The sequence below is a fragment of the Rutilus rutilus genome, assembly GCF_951802725.1.
Source record: "Rutilus rutilus genome assembly, chromosome: 12".
NCBI lineage: Eukaryota > Metazoa > Chordata > Actinopteri > Cypriniformes > Leuciscidae > Rutilus > Rutilus rutilus.
Genome location: NC_140217.1, coordinates 9,555,379 through 9,571,573, shown reverse-complemented (window position 1 = coordinate 9,571,573; position 16,195 = coordinate 9,555,379). Strand labels below are relative to the sequence as shown.

At 40.4% G+C, this 16,195-nt stretch overlaps 1 protein-coding gene across 16 annotated transcripts in view; it reads right to left on the bottom strand.

Annotated features, from left to right (window-relative positions):
• The window catches only part of baz2ba (bromodomain adjacent to zinc finger domain, 2Ba), an 83,961-nt gene that overhangs the window by 3,061 nt on the left and 64,705 nt on the right, over nucleotides 1–16,195 (bottom strand). For 3 of the 16 annotated variants that reach the window (XM_084425327.1, XM_084425341.1, XM_084425335.1), the window contains 22 exons: nucleotides 15,866–16,082; nucleotides 15,684–15,776; nucleotides 15,536–15,597; nucleotides 15,286–15,351; nucleotides 14,402–14,467; nucleotides 12,800–12,844; nucleotides 12,368–12,400; nucleotides 10,367–10,432; nucleotides 9,952–10,092; nucleotides 8,548–8,799; nucleotides 8,200–8,423; nucleotides 7,257–7,331; nucleotides 6,784–7,012; nucleotides 6,621–6,683; nucleotides 5,535–5,679; nucleotides 4,683–5,437; nucleotides 3,104–3,371; nucleotides 2,792–2,947; nucleotides 1,627–1,787; nucleotides 1,235–1,536; nucleotides 597–732; nucleotides 340–486 (listed from right to left, as the gene is read on the bottom strand). In XM_084425327.1, coding sequence (XP_084281453.1) covers nucleotides 340–486; nucleotides 597–732; nucleotides 1,235–1,536; nucleotides 1,627–1,787; nucleotides 2,792–2,947; nucleotides 3,104–3,371; nucleotides 4,683–5,437; nucleotides 5,535–5,679; nucleotides 6,621–6,683; nucleotides 6,784–7,012; nucleotides 7,257–7,331; nucleotides 8,200–8,423; nucleotides 8,548–8,799; nucleotides 9,952–10,092; nucleotides 10,367–10,432; nucleotides 12,368–12,400; nucleotides 12,800–12,844; nucleotides 14,402–14,467; nucleotides 15,286–15,351; nucleotides 15,536–15,597; nucleotides 15,684–15,776; nucleotides 15,866–16,082 — 3,702 coding nt within the window. The remainder of the gene's footprint in view (nucleotides 1–339; nucleotides 487–596; nucleotides 733–1,234; nucleotides 1,537–1,626; nucleotides 1,788–2,791; nucleotides 2,948–3,103; nucleotides 3,372–4,682; nucleotides 5,438–5,534; nucleotides 5,680–6,620; nucleotides 6,684–6,783; nucleotides 7,013–7,256; nucleotides 7,332–8,199; nucleotides 8,424–8,547; nucleotides 8,800–9,951; nucleotides 10,093–10,366; nucleotides 10,433–12,367; nucleotides 12,401–12,799; nucleotides 12,845–14,401; nucleotides 14,468–15,285; nucleotides 15,352–15,535; nucleotides 15,598–15,683; nucleotides 15,777–15,865; nucleotides 16,083–16,195) is intronic. The other 13 variants (XM_084425336.1, XM_084425328.1, XM_084425331.1 and 10 more) reach the window with 8 other exon arrangements.

Below are 16,195 nucleotides of genomic sequence, written 5' to 3'. Positions count from 1 at the left end.
TCAGAAAATGTGGACAGAAATCTCTCAGATATCTCTCTCATATAGATGAACGAAAGTCTTCCGGTTTTGGAATGGCATGAGGGTGAGTAATTAATGACAGAATTTTCACTTAAAACTAACCCTTAAAAAAATAAAATAATAATAATAATAATAATAATATATAAATAAGACAAAATCCAAGATATAGAAATCCAAGATATATAATCTGCGTGTTCAATTTGGTTCATCCAGCTCCATCCAGAAAAAAGTATCTGAATATTTTAGAGCTATAGCTCTGAAAACATGCCCCTCAGCAAAGGAGCACTTGCACCACTGGTGATTTGATCTGGAGGCGGTTACCTTGGAGATGCAAGCAGGGCAGTACCAGTCTCCCTCTGGGATGGTGGTTATCTTGGGTTTGTGGCAATAGGTGTGACACCCCTTATCACAGCCATCACACAGCAAAAGCAGGTCTTCATTATCCCCCTTTCGGCACATCTGACAGTACTGAAAACACAAACAGGCATGTAAGAATGGAAACTACAACATATACATTATGTAGATGCATAACGCACATTCCTACACTTACGGACAGTGAAGTTTATGACGTCGCTTACCACTTTCATGATGGACCTTTCCCAGGCAATGGATTTCTGCAGCTGCTGCAGACACATGGCCAGCTGAGAGGAGCTGCGCACCTCAGTCAGTGCCTTCCGCCACAGCTTCATCCCTGGAGCAATCTCTTCCTCTCCCCTGCAGCACACACACATCAGAGAGGGCTTTATTTCACAGATGTCATTTGCCCTTAATGTATGTGTCAGATTGAGTAGCTGAGATCCACACATAAACACACACGCACACACACACACAAACAGAGGAGTGAAGAACAGGCATACGCCATACAATTCTGTGGTATGACTTCACAGCCATACATGAGGACGGAGAGCACAGGATGCTGTGGTGTACACCATGCACTTAGAAGTATTAGAAAACAAATCAAGTTTTGACGTTTTCAAACTCCGTCTGTGCACTGCTGATTAAAACCATGCAGCCAAAACAGGAAGGGTGCAGGCAAGTGAGTGAGAGGAAAATGAAACCAAAAAACAAACACGAAACCCGAAACTGTAGCCAGGGTGAGAACGCATGGACGGACGAGCAGAGAAGCCCCAGCCAGCAGAGAGAGGGAGAGGGGGAGGAGGAGGAGGAGGAGGAGGAGGAAGAGGAGAGACGAAGGCTGGCAGTCTGGATGACCTACCCTTCCCCTCCAGCGCTAGTGGATGGAGCAGGTGCTGGGACAGTGACTGTACCCACATTATCCAGTTTGATCTGGATGGTGGTCCCTAAGGGGCTCCGCAGGTACCTTCTCTCGATGTGGCGCTCCAGCTCTGCCAATCGCGTCACAGCGATGTCCAGAGGGTTGCTGGGACGACGGATCAGGCCCTTCTCCGAGCTGCGCTCCTCTTGAGACTCCGCCCCAGGGCGGGGCTTGGGGAGGAGCTTGTGCTCGAAATAGACTAGGTCCTCTCTTTCAGACTGTGGCTCTGGATATGTCCAGCCCTGACGCAAGGGATTGTGGGAAGTGACAGTTAATATAAGAAATGACCATGATTTGATGCATTTCTGGAAGCATTCTAACTGTGCACTCACCTTGACCTGCAGGCTGGCGGACGTGACTTTGCGCTCCAGCTCCTCCACCTGTTGCAGCAGAGCAATGTCAGTCTCCATGGCCTGCTCCTCCACACACCACTCCTGCAGCGTCTCCACGGAAACCTGGCCCTCGTCGAGCTCCGAGACCTCCATAACTGCCACTGCAAACAAAAAATAAGACAACCGTAAGACCCCAGGAGAAATAACATCCATAAGGCACAGCACAGCAGAATTGAGCACGTTTTGACAACTGCATGCTCGGCTGAGTCAGTTGCACAGTGGTTTAGAGGGCTTTTATGACTGTTATTTAGGGCTGGCAAATAATAAAATGGCAAAATAATTAATTGCGGTTATTCTGATTGACATTTTTGCATTCTATATTGATTAATTTGCTTAAATTTACTCACATTTCTTGACTTGAAAATATACTGTATTCAGTAGTATTTAGAGCTGTCAAATCGATTAATCGAAATTAATCGCATCTTAAACGTTAACGTGTGTATATATATATATTATATATCTGTATATGTAGGTGTGTGTGTACACACACTCATATAGGTATACATATGTATGTGTGTGTGTGTGAGTGTGTGTTTGTGTTGTGTGTATGTGAGTTTATACACACACACACACAAATAAAATAAAATAAAATAAAATAAAATAAAACAAAATAAAGGGGTGGTCTTAAAATTAAAGGTACATGATGCATGATGACTGTTAATTTTGCTGAAATACATAATACATGGCACAGTTTTGACAGTATATTGATTGTCTATGTTGCTATGGGTGTTTCTCAGTGAAACAGATCTATTCGGTGAAGCGGACGCCGGACACTTTATCGTAAATAAATCACGGCTATTAAACAAATCACAAACAAGAACCAGAACTATCAGTTTTATAAAATGAAAAGAAAACATTGGTTTTGTTAAGTCTTCCCTGGATTTCATTTAGAAAGAAATAAGACAGCATGAAGGACTATCTCCAATATGACACAAACAAATGTGTGTCCTGGAATCAACACAGCGAATAGAATTAAACTACTGGAATGTCAAATTGTGTTAACGATGATGAATAAACCATCTCTGGCAGTCCGATCTTTTTTATTTTGGTCTGTTTTCATGGCTAAATCTGTAAGATCAAACACACACTGGCACATGGTGCTCACCCTCTCGGTTCTTGTTGCAGGTCTGTGCGATGAGCTCCATGGATTTCTGCAGCTGTTTCTGCAGGGCTCTCTCTCGGATGCCTCTGCTGTGGAGAGCGTTCACTAGGGCTTTCAGCTCCTCCATGTCTGTCACCTTCCACCAGCCCAGAAGCATGTCTGCCAATCAGCCAAAACCATTACCATCAACAACCCCAAACAAAACTAGACTCATGACACATTTGTTGATATATATTATGGTTAAATCTTGCAGACTAGAAATTACATATTATTATTTAACAAAGTAGCATTTGTGTGCATGATACCAACACTCACCCTCTGGTATTGGCAGCGCTTCGGGGTGGTCATGATTTCTGGGAAGGTCCAGTGCCATTGGAGAAGGCGCTGATGTAAGCTTCTCCCCAGTGGGAACAGGAGAACCACTTTTGCTGGTTGAAACGCTGTGTGCCAGCAGGGGGCTGGCGCTGCCCTCCACTGAGGGGTACATGTGCAGCGGGCTGCTGCACAGGGGTAGACTGGGGCTGATGATCCCACCGGACCAGCTGCACAAAGGCAAACCAATAAGAGCTCCACCGGGCTTCACCTGTGGGAGATAATAAGAAAAACAAGATATGTAGCAACAGTTTTTTTCTTTGTACATTTATGCCAAGCTAAAATATTTTAGCAGGTAAAAGTGAGAAAAAAAATGGGAAAAAAAAGGCCACAAAATTTATATTTCAGTCATGGGGGCTTTGAATATTGTTGTAGAAAATGAGGAACATTGGAGTCAAAAAGAATGAGAGTTACTGATTTAGATTCACAATTTAGCAGAAACTTGAGACAGTTTTAAAAACACTTCCACTCGCATAATGTTTTCAGTATCTAATCATTTTTCTGAGCTTAATTCTGTTTAAACTATTACAAAAGTATTACATTGTTCAACACTGACATATATGATATGTACAGGGTTTCCAAAACTCATTATCCGTAGAATAGATACCAGCTGCGCTTTGTCACTTTCTCATCTCTCCGACAGCGATGACACACAAACCCGCCTCCCCTCACTCACTCGTTTCATTTGCTCCAGATGAATATTGTTAATGTTACAGGGTTTGAATTTCGCCGTGGAATTACACATATTTTGTGCTCATACCCAAAGTGTGCACACATAAAGCCACCTCTCAATACTAAATTGAGTTCTTTTTCGCTGCTTATTGAGATTAAACAGTCAAATACAAACAAAATAATGTCATAATGCTGGTCTTGGCGAGTATTCACATAAACAAGAAACCGCATGTGTAACAGTATAATTGATACGTGTCAGGTCTTAAAGTGACAGCAACCTAATATACCTGCTGCCAAATTATGAGATCATTTAAAAAAATCTATATGGCAGTTTTCCCCCATGGTATCGATGTCAAAATTGTGGACAGTGAAAATGCTGAGTGGCTAGTAACTTTGTAAAACCACTAGTCACAGTGGCTGGTGAGCAAAAAAGTTAATGTCAAGCCCCTGAATGTAATATAAAAGTCACAGCAATTGAAGGAAAATAGTGTAATCAGCTATTTTATAATATAACATCAATATAATTGATATTGATTTTAAATCAATTGGATTTTGGCTTTCAGACTTTTTGGTTTCGGCCAAGGATTTTTATTTCGGTGCAACACTAAAAGACAATCACAATCAATCAGAACAAACCAATGAGATTTCACTGTGGGCATAGCAACCCAGCGTGACACGAAAGAAACAGAAATCAAGGAACCAATAAAACGTCTTGTCTCATGTTAATTGACAGGTTTGCAGCTGGTCAGGACATAAACTCAGATTAACATGAAAGAGATTCATTGCTTGTAGCTTAATCATGTTGGACACTGTCAATATGAAATACATTTCAAATAGGACGGGTAATTACCTGCAAACTGAGGTTGCTGATCCCAGCAGCTGAGGGGTTCAGAGTGCTTGCAGATGCAGAAAGAGGAAGCAGGTGATGGTGCGGGGAGGAGGTAGACGGTGGAGGTGGAGTTTTGGGGGTGTTGCTGTTGTGTGAGGACTGCGGCTGGGTGAGGGAAGTGTCGTCGCAGGGTGAGCGAGGCAGCAGGCTGAACCAGTGGCCGCCGCGCTCGCTCAGGACCTTGAGCAGCTGGTCGTTGGCCAGGAGCTGAGTCTGCGTCAGCTGCGGCTGCAGGATGTGCGCGGGGATGCCCAGCTGCAGAGGAGGAGGGATTGCGTGGTCTGCGCTCGGGCTGCTGGCCTCTGTCAGCTTAGAGGTAGTTGGAGAGTGAGCTGGAGATGATGCTAATGTTGTTTCCATGGCGATTGTTGCCGGGCAGCCGTTGTGGGCGTGGCTGAGCCCCTTGGCCCCGGCAGGTGTGCAAGGCAGTTCCTGACATTGAGGGCTCTGTGAGGGGCGGAGTTCTGGTGGTTGAGGGGGCGTGGTCACAACCCCTGTTTCCTGCAGTTCTTTTAGTGGGGAGGAGCGCACCTCTTTATTTGCCTCCAGATCAGGATCGATGAGCTTCTCTTCCTCCTGTTTCACCTCCTCCTTCACAGCCCCCTGTATCTCCTCGTGCTGATGAAGCTGCAGAGTTTCCTCCTTGGGCTCCTCTTTGACCTGCACAACTGGAAAGTTCCTCAACCTCTCGCGCTCTTTCTCCAGCTCATCAAGACCTACATGAGAGAAAGAAGGAAGAACATATTTAGTGTCAAATGAATGGTGTGGCTGTTCGCAAATGCATTTATGGATGGATGGATAGATAAGACTCACCTTCTCCACTCTCTAACCCCTCTATGTAAACCCCTCCACACTGCGGGAGGACCCAGTATCTGCGACGGTACCGGTCCTGGCCATATGACATGGATCGCAGGGCATGAGACGACTCAAACAGCTTCCGACGGATCAGGTTTTGCTGCTGTACTCATACAGAAATACACATATGAGTGTGTGTGGTGGGGATTTTATATGTAATTATGATAGGGCTGCATGATTCATCGAAATAAAACCAAAATTGCGCTATTGCTTAGTGCAATTGTCAAATCGTAAAAGCTGCAATTCAATTAAATAAATACATGCACTAGGTGTTTCATAGTAAAGTGCAGCACTGTGTTCATTTACACGAGAGCAGCTCATCATCTGGTGTTTTCAGTGTCTCAGAGTGGCTCGGTTTGCAGTTAACGCTCCTCTACAAAGACTCATCTCTGCATCTGCTCTGAATTTAGGTCGCTTATAAGTTATAACATGCATTTGGGACGTAACATGCACCAATCCTCCATTAGTCCAAACTTTCTGAAGAGACACGATCTTCATTTCTGTTTCGAAGACGAATGAAAATCTTACTTGTTTGAAATGACAGGGTGAGAAATCAATTGGAAAATTTTTGGTTGAACTAATCCTTTAAGGGCTCCCTGTGGTTTTCCAAACAAATTAAATTAATAATAATTTTTCTTAAATACTTGATTTTATTTTTTATTTTTTTTAAGTGAAATAGTAAAAACATTACTATAACAATAGTAATATTTACTATTTTGTTTAATATAAAATATTTGTATAATAATTAAAAAACTATTTTATAATAATATTTACTATTTTGTTTAGTATAAACTATCTTTATAATAAAATAATAATAAATTATTATTATTACTATCATCATCGTCATTATTATTATTATTTTATTCCTTATGGTCATATTGATATAAAAAAAAAATTTTTAATAATAATTGGGCTAAACTGCAGCCCTACAAACAAGCACAATTTTAAACAAAATCACATTTTAAATTGAAATTGCAAATTTTATAAGAGAATTTAGATTTGTTTTCCCCAAATCATGCAGCCCTAAATTATGTTTGAATTTACCTTTGATAATTTCTCGATCTGTTTCTCTAGCTCTTCAACACTTGTTGATGGGTCTCCCTCATCCTGACACAAACACACACACATATACAGGCTCAGTCAATATAAAGATATGATAAAGGTAGAATCCATGTATGAAAATGCACCCGAAATTAACGCTTTTTACCTCATCACACGTCTCCACCTTTTTTCCCTTTTTAGCCTCTTCCTCCTCATCATCATCATCCTCATCCCCTGCGTCATCACTGTCCTCATCTTCATCGTCTTCGTCATCACTATCCCCAGCCTTCCTCTTGCGCTTGTGACCAATGGCAGAGCAGCCCGCAGCCTGAGGCTCCTCCCCTCCAGCGATTGCTTCACGTTTCCCTGTCCGTTTAGCGTAGATTGTTTTCATTCTGCATGAACACATGCAGAAATACCGATTGGTTAGTGATGTACATTATTATACTTAATTATGAACATTCAGCACACATCTTTCGCAGTCGGTAAAGAGAAACATCGGTTGTGTTTAATGCATGGTAAGATGCCTCGATTCAAATGTTTGAACATCTATTATGGCTAAAAATGCTGTCTAGGTAGGTAAGTTCTGAAACACAGCCATTAAATTAGTATAAATCAAGTGCAAAATAGGATACTCACTTCTTCAGTCTGCCCTCCACGATACACTCGTCCTTCCTCAGCACATTCATGTGCTCCAGGCTTTTGTCGATCTCACTGCAAAAAACACACAAACAGTTTCGTACTGCTGTAGATACCAGTGCTATTTTAGTATAAGCTATATATATTTTAGTTTTTGTTAAAGTTTTGAATTAGCTTCTATTTTTATTTTTAAGTAAAATTTTATTTAAATGTTCATTTTTAGTCATTTTGTTTAAAAAATTTTTTTTTCATATATATTATGCCATTTAGGTTGAATTATTTCAGGTTTAGTTTTACTTCAGATTTAGCTAGTTTGTTTTACAGTTACTAATTTTAGTGCTTAAACTAAGGCAACATTTTAATTGAAGTATTTTAATCTAATATTTATATTTTATTTTGTTATAATTAACAAAAATATATATTTTTATAGTTTTAAAGATAATAACCCTGGTGTCATACAGTACATGTGTGATAATGTCACATGACAAACTCAAGCTGTTGAGGTTCCAGTGTTCATATGCATTAAGTATTCAAAGCTCTGTGACCATCACACTATGTGACCTCTCCACTGCCTCTTTATGCACTATTATTCCAAGATTAATATTTCATAGTGCCCAGACAGGCCTCACAGAATAAGCACATATCACTTTTACACATATCATATACTCCAAACAGGAATCATTTGAATTTGAAATTGTCTTACATAAGTGTAATAAGTTGATTTGGATGAATAAGTACATTTAAAAGCAGTTGACTGTTCTTTATGAATTATTACTGTATCACAACTGGAAAATTGTGTTGAATTGCATTGTACATAATGTGATGACTAAACAACTGCCATGTTGTGTAACAGCTGCATTCTGTACCAATGTAAACATCAATCAAGTCATGAATCATCAGCAGCTGAACTCTGGAAACATAACTGGAATCTACTGGATCTTACCTGACTATGCTTTTACTGCATGCCAGCTCATTTACCAGGAAGGACAGGACAGAGGCTTTCTGAGCTGGCGTATGGGCCTGAAAGGCTTTGGTCCTTAAACTCAGAGCAAGATCAGCTAGCTCCGTCTGAGAGCAGTGAGCCTCCATGTATAGCTGCAAAACCTCAGACACATTGTCCCGATTCAGACCCACATTGGTCAGGTGGTCACCCAAGATAGACTTAGACTGGTGGAGAAAAGGGGATAGTTCAAATTCTGCTGACATTTTTTTACTAAAGCATCTTAATTAAAAGCAAGATAGATAGATAGACAGACAGACAGACAAACAGATAGATAGATTTCCCCCTCACCCTGTGTCCTTGAGGTAATCCTGGGTCAGACACAGCAGATGAGAGTAGTCGGACCAGCAGGTCCTGCACTTGCCCCATGCTGTTGCCCAGGTTGAGCAGTCCCTCCTGCAGTATTCCCAGAGTGGGCAACTCAGAAGGATCCATGCCCAGCACCTTCCCGAAGCTCCGCAGGAACTGCACCACCATCAGGCACTCCGCAAACACACTCCCAGGCAGAACCAGACCATGGATACGAGGAATCTCTGGAAGGGGCTGTAGAGGGAGAGAAAAACAGAAAAAGTGAGAAAAACTGTTTGTTTGTTTTAACCGCCTGTATCATCTAAATTTCAGTATTTTTCTTGTGTCAATAAAAATATATAATAATAATAATATTAAACAATTTAATGTCATGAAGTTGTTTTGCTTATACATCCAACACGACTCAAAAATAATTATACTGACAAACTACTACAAAGAAAACTTTTTGGTGAGTAAAACTCAGCTTTGTTTGTGAGTAAAATACTTACTTGAAGTACCCCTGAGACTTTAAGTTAATATCTCAATAATTTAATGACACATTAGCATGCTCACAGTTCTCTGATGTCGTTTATAATTATGATTAGTAGTAGTAGTAGTAGTAGTAGTAGTAGTAGTAGTAGTAGTATGTTTAGACTCTAATTATAAAAATGAAGACAAAAATATATTACTGCTGTAAATTACAATTGTACAAATGCGCCACATGCTTCACTCTAAAACATGCATAATATACAGTTATTGCAGCCTTTGATTTGATAATCACACCAAGCTATGTCTTGATTATTATGCAGCCCCATTTATTTATTTTACTTTTACGTTCAATATAATTCATTATTAGCTTTTCATCAACACACGCTGAACCCCCTTGCAGTTCCCTCATGAACCCCTGTTTTGGAAACTCAGTTCTAGATAATAATACAATAATTAGTTTTGTCCTTAAAATAGTGACAATAAAAGTCACTTACTTAATTTTGGAAACAACGATGTCTTTACAGTATTATATTATACAATATAATATTTTTAAAAAAATTGTTTAAAAGAAATTAGGCAGCTGCCATTATATTTTAGGTAGGGGGTCCTTCACAAGGAGATCATAAAAATGTGGGGTCATTAGCATCAAAAAGTTTGATCCAAGATACAAGGGTGCAAACTTTCAGCAAAATCCTGTCTTCATCACCACTAGGTGGCAGTATTCTGTCTCAGGTGAATTCACTGTAAAGAGTTTTGGTAAGATTCGGTGTATGACATCATACCTCCGAGAGTTCTGATTGGATGAGTCTTTCTGTTAATGGCTCATTAATCGATGAATGAAACACAAGTGCATTATCTTACAAAAACAAGCATTCTAAAAACCGATTATTAAAGTGGTTTGGCCATATATTCCATTACCTTGTGATCTGTCAAACACATGTCTTCATTGGGTTTCTTCATCTCACGGATCAACTCCAACTCCAGCCTCCGGAGCTCCATTTTCCGCTCCTTGTTGAGACGTTTCTCATCACGTTTCTCTTGCCTGAGGCGTTCGCGCTCCTGAGGGGTGGAAGAGAGGCTTTACTAACCGGTTGGATGCCAAATCAGCCGTGTTTGACATTAGGGTTTTATGTTCTACAAGAAAACTTTGTTTTGGAGAATGAGGAATGTTTAGGGTACTTTATCGAACTACATCAAAATTATTTGCCAAACACATTCAGGGAGCGTAAGCAGAGCAGGTAGACGTGACATGTGAGAAAGCATCGAGGTGCAGAGAGGAGAGTGGAGTGGTGAAGGACAGTGTTCCTTTATTTATTTATTTTGTTTTGCACACCTCAGCTTTTTTCCGAGCCTCCACAGCTTTCATTAGCATAACGTGCTGTCTCCTCCTCTCCCTCTCCTGAAAAGACAGAATGATTCCATCGTTCAGTGGAGGAAAGCAGAGCATACAGATCCACACAGAGAAAACAAATGAAATATAAAAGCCAGAGACAGACGATAAAACTGATCAGCGTGGTTTAGCATGTTGCACAGAAAGAGAGAGAGAAAAAGTAGGTGAAGAACGGACACATTGCCATGGCCAGGATGAGGCAGCCACAAAAACATGTGTTACAGCTGATCGGACGGAAACAAAAGAGCGAAAAGAAAAGCCACAGATGTAATGGGCAGGTCAGAGGAGGAAAGCTGTCGGTGCATCTTGAGTTAGATTAGCGTAGCTACTGTTACAAGCTAACAAGGGAAAATAAAGCAGATTTCCCTCAGTTCTTACAGTGAAGCACATTGCTCTGTCACTGTTATTATGGATTTACAGTCAACATGAAATCAAAATCGCCCCTATTTACTTCCTTAATACACGTTTCTGGTATCTTTCTTTAAACGTAAAACTTGCAAATAACTACTTTACAGTTGTAATGGCTGCATTTAAGTCCACTTTATTACGCCCTTCCTTCACTAACTTCCCTCCGTCTCGTTCAATCGGATGTACGTCATTGTTTATGTTGCACGAGTGCCTACAACCAGTGGAACACCCAAGGCCCTTGATCGCTTGTGGGTAAATTAAGTGTGAACACTGCGAGTTGATGTTGTGATGTCACAATTGTATTGAATTGTGGTCTATGGATCTGATTAAAATCGAGGGGTCGAGGGTCTGTCCAAATAAACTTCCCCCATCCACTTGACGAAGTTGAACGCACTTCAGAGTAGCAGCAGGGATTCCCCCAAGGGCAAGTGCTTAGGGTAGTTTGCGAGTGTGTGTGTAAAAGTGGAGTTAAAAGCAGTCGATGTTAATTTGCACTCAGTAATTTGTTGTTTAGGTTGTGCTACTGATGCCTTGGATTCATGCTGACATTTAGTGGTGTTGATGTAGCATCATCCAAGTTGTCCCCATGAAGAGATCTGCTCCATGTTAATTACAACTTTTATTGGGCTATTGATATGATTAGAGGTTTTATCTTATATGAGTCTATATGATTTTTAAATATACTTATGTACTAAGTACTATAAAAAAAAAAATCTTAAATTAAAGAGTGCACCATTAACCAATAGCCAAATCATTATTCATTCATTGTTTTAGAAAACTCACATTCTGGTTTGGCTACATTATAGTATGGAATATCCACATCATTTGTCTTAAATCTTATTTCGCTTGGAAAACGTCACATTAAGGAAATAAAATGGGATGCGGATGGCGTTTCATGTTGACTTTAAGGATAAAGCCAATTAGAGTGATATTTTCATTTCTGACCCACAGATGGCATGGAATGTACAACAGAGGGAAGTGTGAGTTTCCTCAAATTCTCTCATTGGTCAGGCACTATGACCTTTGACCTGTACTGATGATCTCACAGGCAGGACAATCAGCACAGTGCAAATGCAACATTGTGACAAATAGCCTGCCACAACAACATACATACACGCACGCACACACACCAACACTTTCACAGCGGTAATGATAATATACAATATTGGGATGACTTTACACGTGGAATGAGGGTGTGTGGTACTTTCCACCAATGAGAGTATACTCAACAGGCTCCATAGACACACACACACGCACACGCACATACACTTACACACACACACACACACACACACAAGGCACAGGCCTGCTGCATCAAAGCCGTTTTCTCTCATTGACACAAATAGCAGATGTAGGCGATGCAGTTTTTTTCTTTTGTTCTCTTTTTTTTGTTGTTTTTTTGCTTGAAAAGCCATGCAGAAGGAAAATGTAGTTTTGACAGCAGCCAGTGCTACATTTAAACATGTGCTGCTATGACATCATATCACAACCAGGATTCACGATGCGAGTGTTAGATGTACAGAAGATGAAACATACCCATACCATATCTAGTCTATGCCTCTCCATCTCCTGAGAGAGAGAGTTGGCAGAGTATTATGAGACAGAAAAAAAATCACAGCGTCATTTAAAAAGAAAAGGAAAAAAAACAAACAAACTCAAAACTTTAGCCTGTAACCCAAAAGAGACAGACCCCACTCCCAAAAAAGCATGGAAATTAACCAAGAGAAACAGCAGAAAGTTAAAGACAGAACCACATGAGACTCGCCACTTCTAATATTGGGCATAGGCTGAACAAATCTATTTTAGGACACTTTTAAACCCATAATGCACTGCATTTCAGATGGTGACTGAACTCTACAATAAAATATTGCTCTTTCCTTCCCTTTGTCCTGCATTTTATAGCAAAAATCAGTACTACTATATAAATGGCCATTATGAGACCTATTATTTATAAGAGTGGTGACTGACCTGGTGCTTGAGAATAACAGCCTGTTGGCGTCTCATCTCCTTCTCCTACAAACACAGAACATAAAAACGATTCAACGCTGCACCAAAACACTCATTACGACACCGTCTAAAAAGAAACCACCAATCAGAGTCTTGTCTCGGCCTTCAGTCCTAACTGTGAGGCCTCTGAATGCAAGAGCTTAAGAAATATCAATCTTTTTGGATTTAAATACTACATGAAATTGTTTGATTAATGCCATTTGCTTTGCTCTGTTGGCTAGTGAAGCAGGTTGGGTAGATAGGCTGCAATAGGCAGATTTTGTTTCAAATATTTTGATGCTACGGATCCCCAAATATGATGATCCACTTGCGAGGGACTCCTTTCCTAAATGTAAAGGCAGCTAGCTAATTTTATGCATAAACGTGATTAAAAACTAATTTATACTGTGTGAGAAAAATGTATGTGATGTTGTAAAAACAACAATATTAAATAACTACCTTTTATACTGTCATTTTACTATCGAAAATTGTTAATATATTATCGTAAACATATTGCATTCAAATGTTTCTCCAGATTGCAGGTGAAAAATTCCTGATTTAATACACTACCGTTCAAAAGTTCGGGGTTGGTAAGACTTTGTATTGTTTTAGAAAGAACTTATGCTTACCAAGGCAGCTTTTAATTTATTAAAAAGTAAAAACAGTAACATTGTAGAACATTACTACATTGTTTTCTAGTTCAGTACATTTTTTAAATTGTAATTTATTCCTGTGATGGCAAAGCTTTTTTTCAGCATCATTACTCCAGTCACATGATCCTTCAGAAATCATTCTAATATGCTGATTTGGAGCTCAGGAACATTTATTATTATTATTAGTATTAATGCTGAAAACAGTGCTGATTAATATTTGTGTGGAAAATGCTGTCTTTTTTCAGGATCCTTTGATAAATAGAAAGTTCAAAAGAACAGCATTTATTTGAAAAATATTTGTTTGTAACAATGTAGAAGTCTATACTTTCACTTTTGATTTAATTTAATGAATGATTTAATGATTAATGAATTGAATGTGTAATTGCTGAAAAAACGGTAGTGTATATAAACCATTTTGATAAAAATACAATATGGGAAATAACTATATTGTGACACACTGTTATTGTGATATTTAAAATCTACATTATGATCAAAGTGTTATATGGTGTAAATAATTGTATGTGTGTATATGATACAAGATGGCTGCAAATCTAACAGACATGGACAAAAAGTAATAAAACTCAACACAAAACTTGATTTAAATAAGGGAGGCTATTTCGAGCAGGTTGTGTATTCCAGTGAGGGCCCCATGTGTACAAGACATAAAAAGATGCACTGTGCATTTTTCATTTTAAACAACAACAGCAAAAACCCAGATGTCAAGCTAATTTTCCCCAACAGGCCGGCAGACATTAGTCAAACAGAGGCTCTACTTCTTTGTTGTGGCCGAGGAATGTTAATGGTAGATGCGAACGACGGAAGTTTTCTGGGGTGGGTTGGGGGGGGGGGGGGGGGGGGGGGGGGTTTCCACGGCGATGATTCATGGTGTGCAGAGTAGGTGTGTAGCATCTCTTCTCACTCACAAACTGACCTTTATTCGCTTTTCCGCCTCCAACATTTTGGCATTGGCAGCCTCCTCTCTCTTTTTACGCTTTGCCTGCCAATGCAAAACAGGTCTGGGTCAGACCAGTGCTGCCGTGCTGAGTATAAACCTAAATTAAACATGCTAAACCAACATCTGTTTTATTTATAACTTATACTAACACTTTGATTGATGAGTCTGGGAGAGGAAAAGTGAGAGCTCGCATCCAAAACATTCACACACACACACACACTCAGGAAAGCCCTTCAGTCTCAAGTCTTGCCATTGTTGCGCTAGCTCTAGCTACAGATCACTGCGTCAGTGATTGAGAATGTTTTCTCCTTAAGTCTGTGTCAGAATCAACCCTCAGATCTTCAAAACTATTCAATATTCCTCGGGCTCTGACAACGGCAATATAAAAAGAAAGCAAAGGCGAATTAGCTGAAAATTTAAATGCGTAATTACAAACAGCAAGAAATCCTGTTCAGAATGGCTTGCCAAGCGTGTCAGCTCCAATTTGATTTTGCCCAGCTAAAACACTTTTGAAGCCTCTATAATTGGGTGAGTAAAGTAAACAGTGTCTTCCTCCTGCTACTTATGCAAGAACTGCCATTGTCTGATGAAAAAAATAAAAAATTATGTCTAATTTACCTCTGGTTTGAAACACAGGAGGCAGCAAATTTAATATTCAAAAACTGTCCACCAAAACCAATTTAGCATTAGTCCTGACGAAAATTATGCAGAATTCACAGCCCCAAAATGCTGGTGAGTGATTCTTCTGTGGTCCGGGTTCCATGTTAAACAGGAACTGAAGGAGGTGGCGTGTATTTTAAGAATGTTAAGCCTATTTCAACTCTTTTCATTTATTATTTTTTCCCGCAGTCACTTCATACCTCGAGAATCTGCTGTGCGCGGAGTTCCTTCTCCATACGGATTTGCTGAATACGCTTTATCTTTTCCTGGTAGGAGAGGAGGAGGAAGTCTGTTAATTGAAAGTGCTGCTGTGCATTTAAAAAAGTCGAATGGCAGCCAAGCTGCAGTCGTAGAAGCACCATCAGTATCCGTTTGAAATGAACGCTTACAATCTCATGTGACGTGACCCTAAGACTGACCGAAAACCTAAGGTTTCCTTCTCAGACTCACCTGCTGTTTGAGAATCTTCAACTGTTCCTTTTGCTTCCTCCTCTCCTCTGCAGCCATGATGGCTGAACGAGAGATATAGAATGAGGTTTCAGCGAGATGTGTGAACATCTTTGTGAGCAATAGAGTGGTATTCATGAGCGCGGATTACCTTGCTGCTTACGGGCCTCCTTGGCCGCCCGTGCGAGTGCCTGTTTCTCTAGTTTCCTCATGAGCTTCATCTGAGCCGCCTGCCGGGCGATTTCTATGATGAAAACAGACAAATCCCTTACATCAATATGAATACATGCATTATTGTCTATGAGTGAGATAAGTCAAACAGTAGCACTTTACCCTGAGCCTCAAGCTTGCGCAATAGCTTGGCCTCAGAGGGGCTTGGGAATTCGCTCTCTCCTAGATTCGGAGGGCGGCCCTTTCGACGTCGGCTGCCCGAACCCTCACTGCCGCCCCTCGGCTGCCGCTCAGTGCTGGGCGGACGACCTCGCCGGCCCTCCATGGCCAAGATATGAGGGATGACCTCTTCCTCTTTCAGAAGAGCCCACTGCAAACCCTGCGGGGAAGCAGGGAACAGAGGAGGGTCAGACTAATGAAGACGACGGTAAAAACACAGAAACTTTCCTAATTTAGTGCCACATCGCTAATGATCACGTAACCCTAATATCA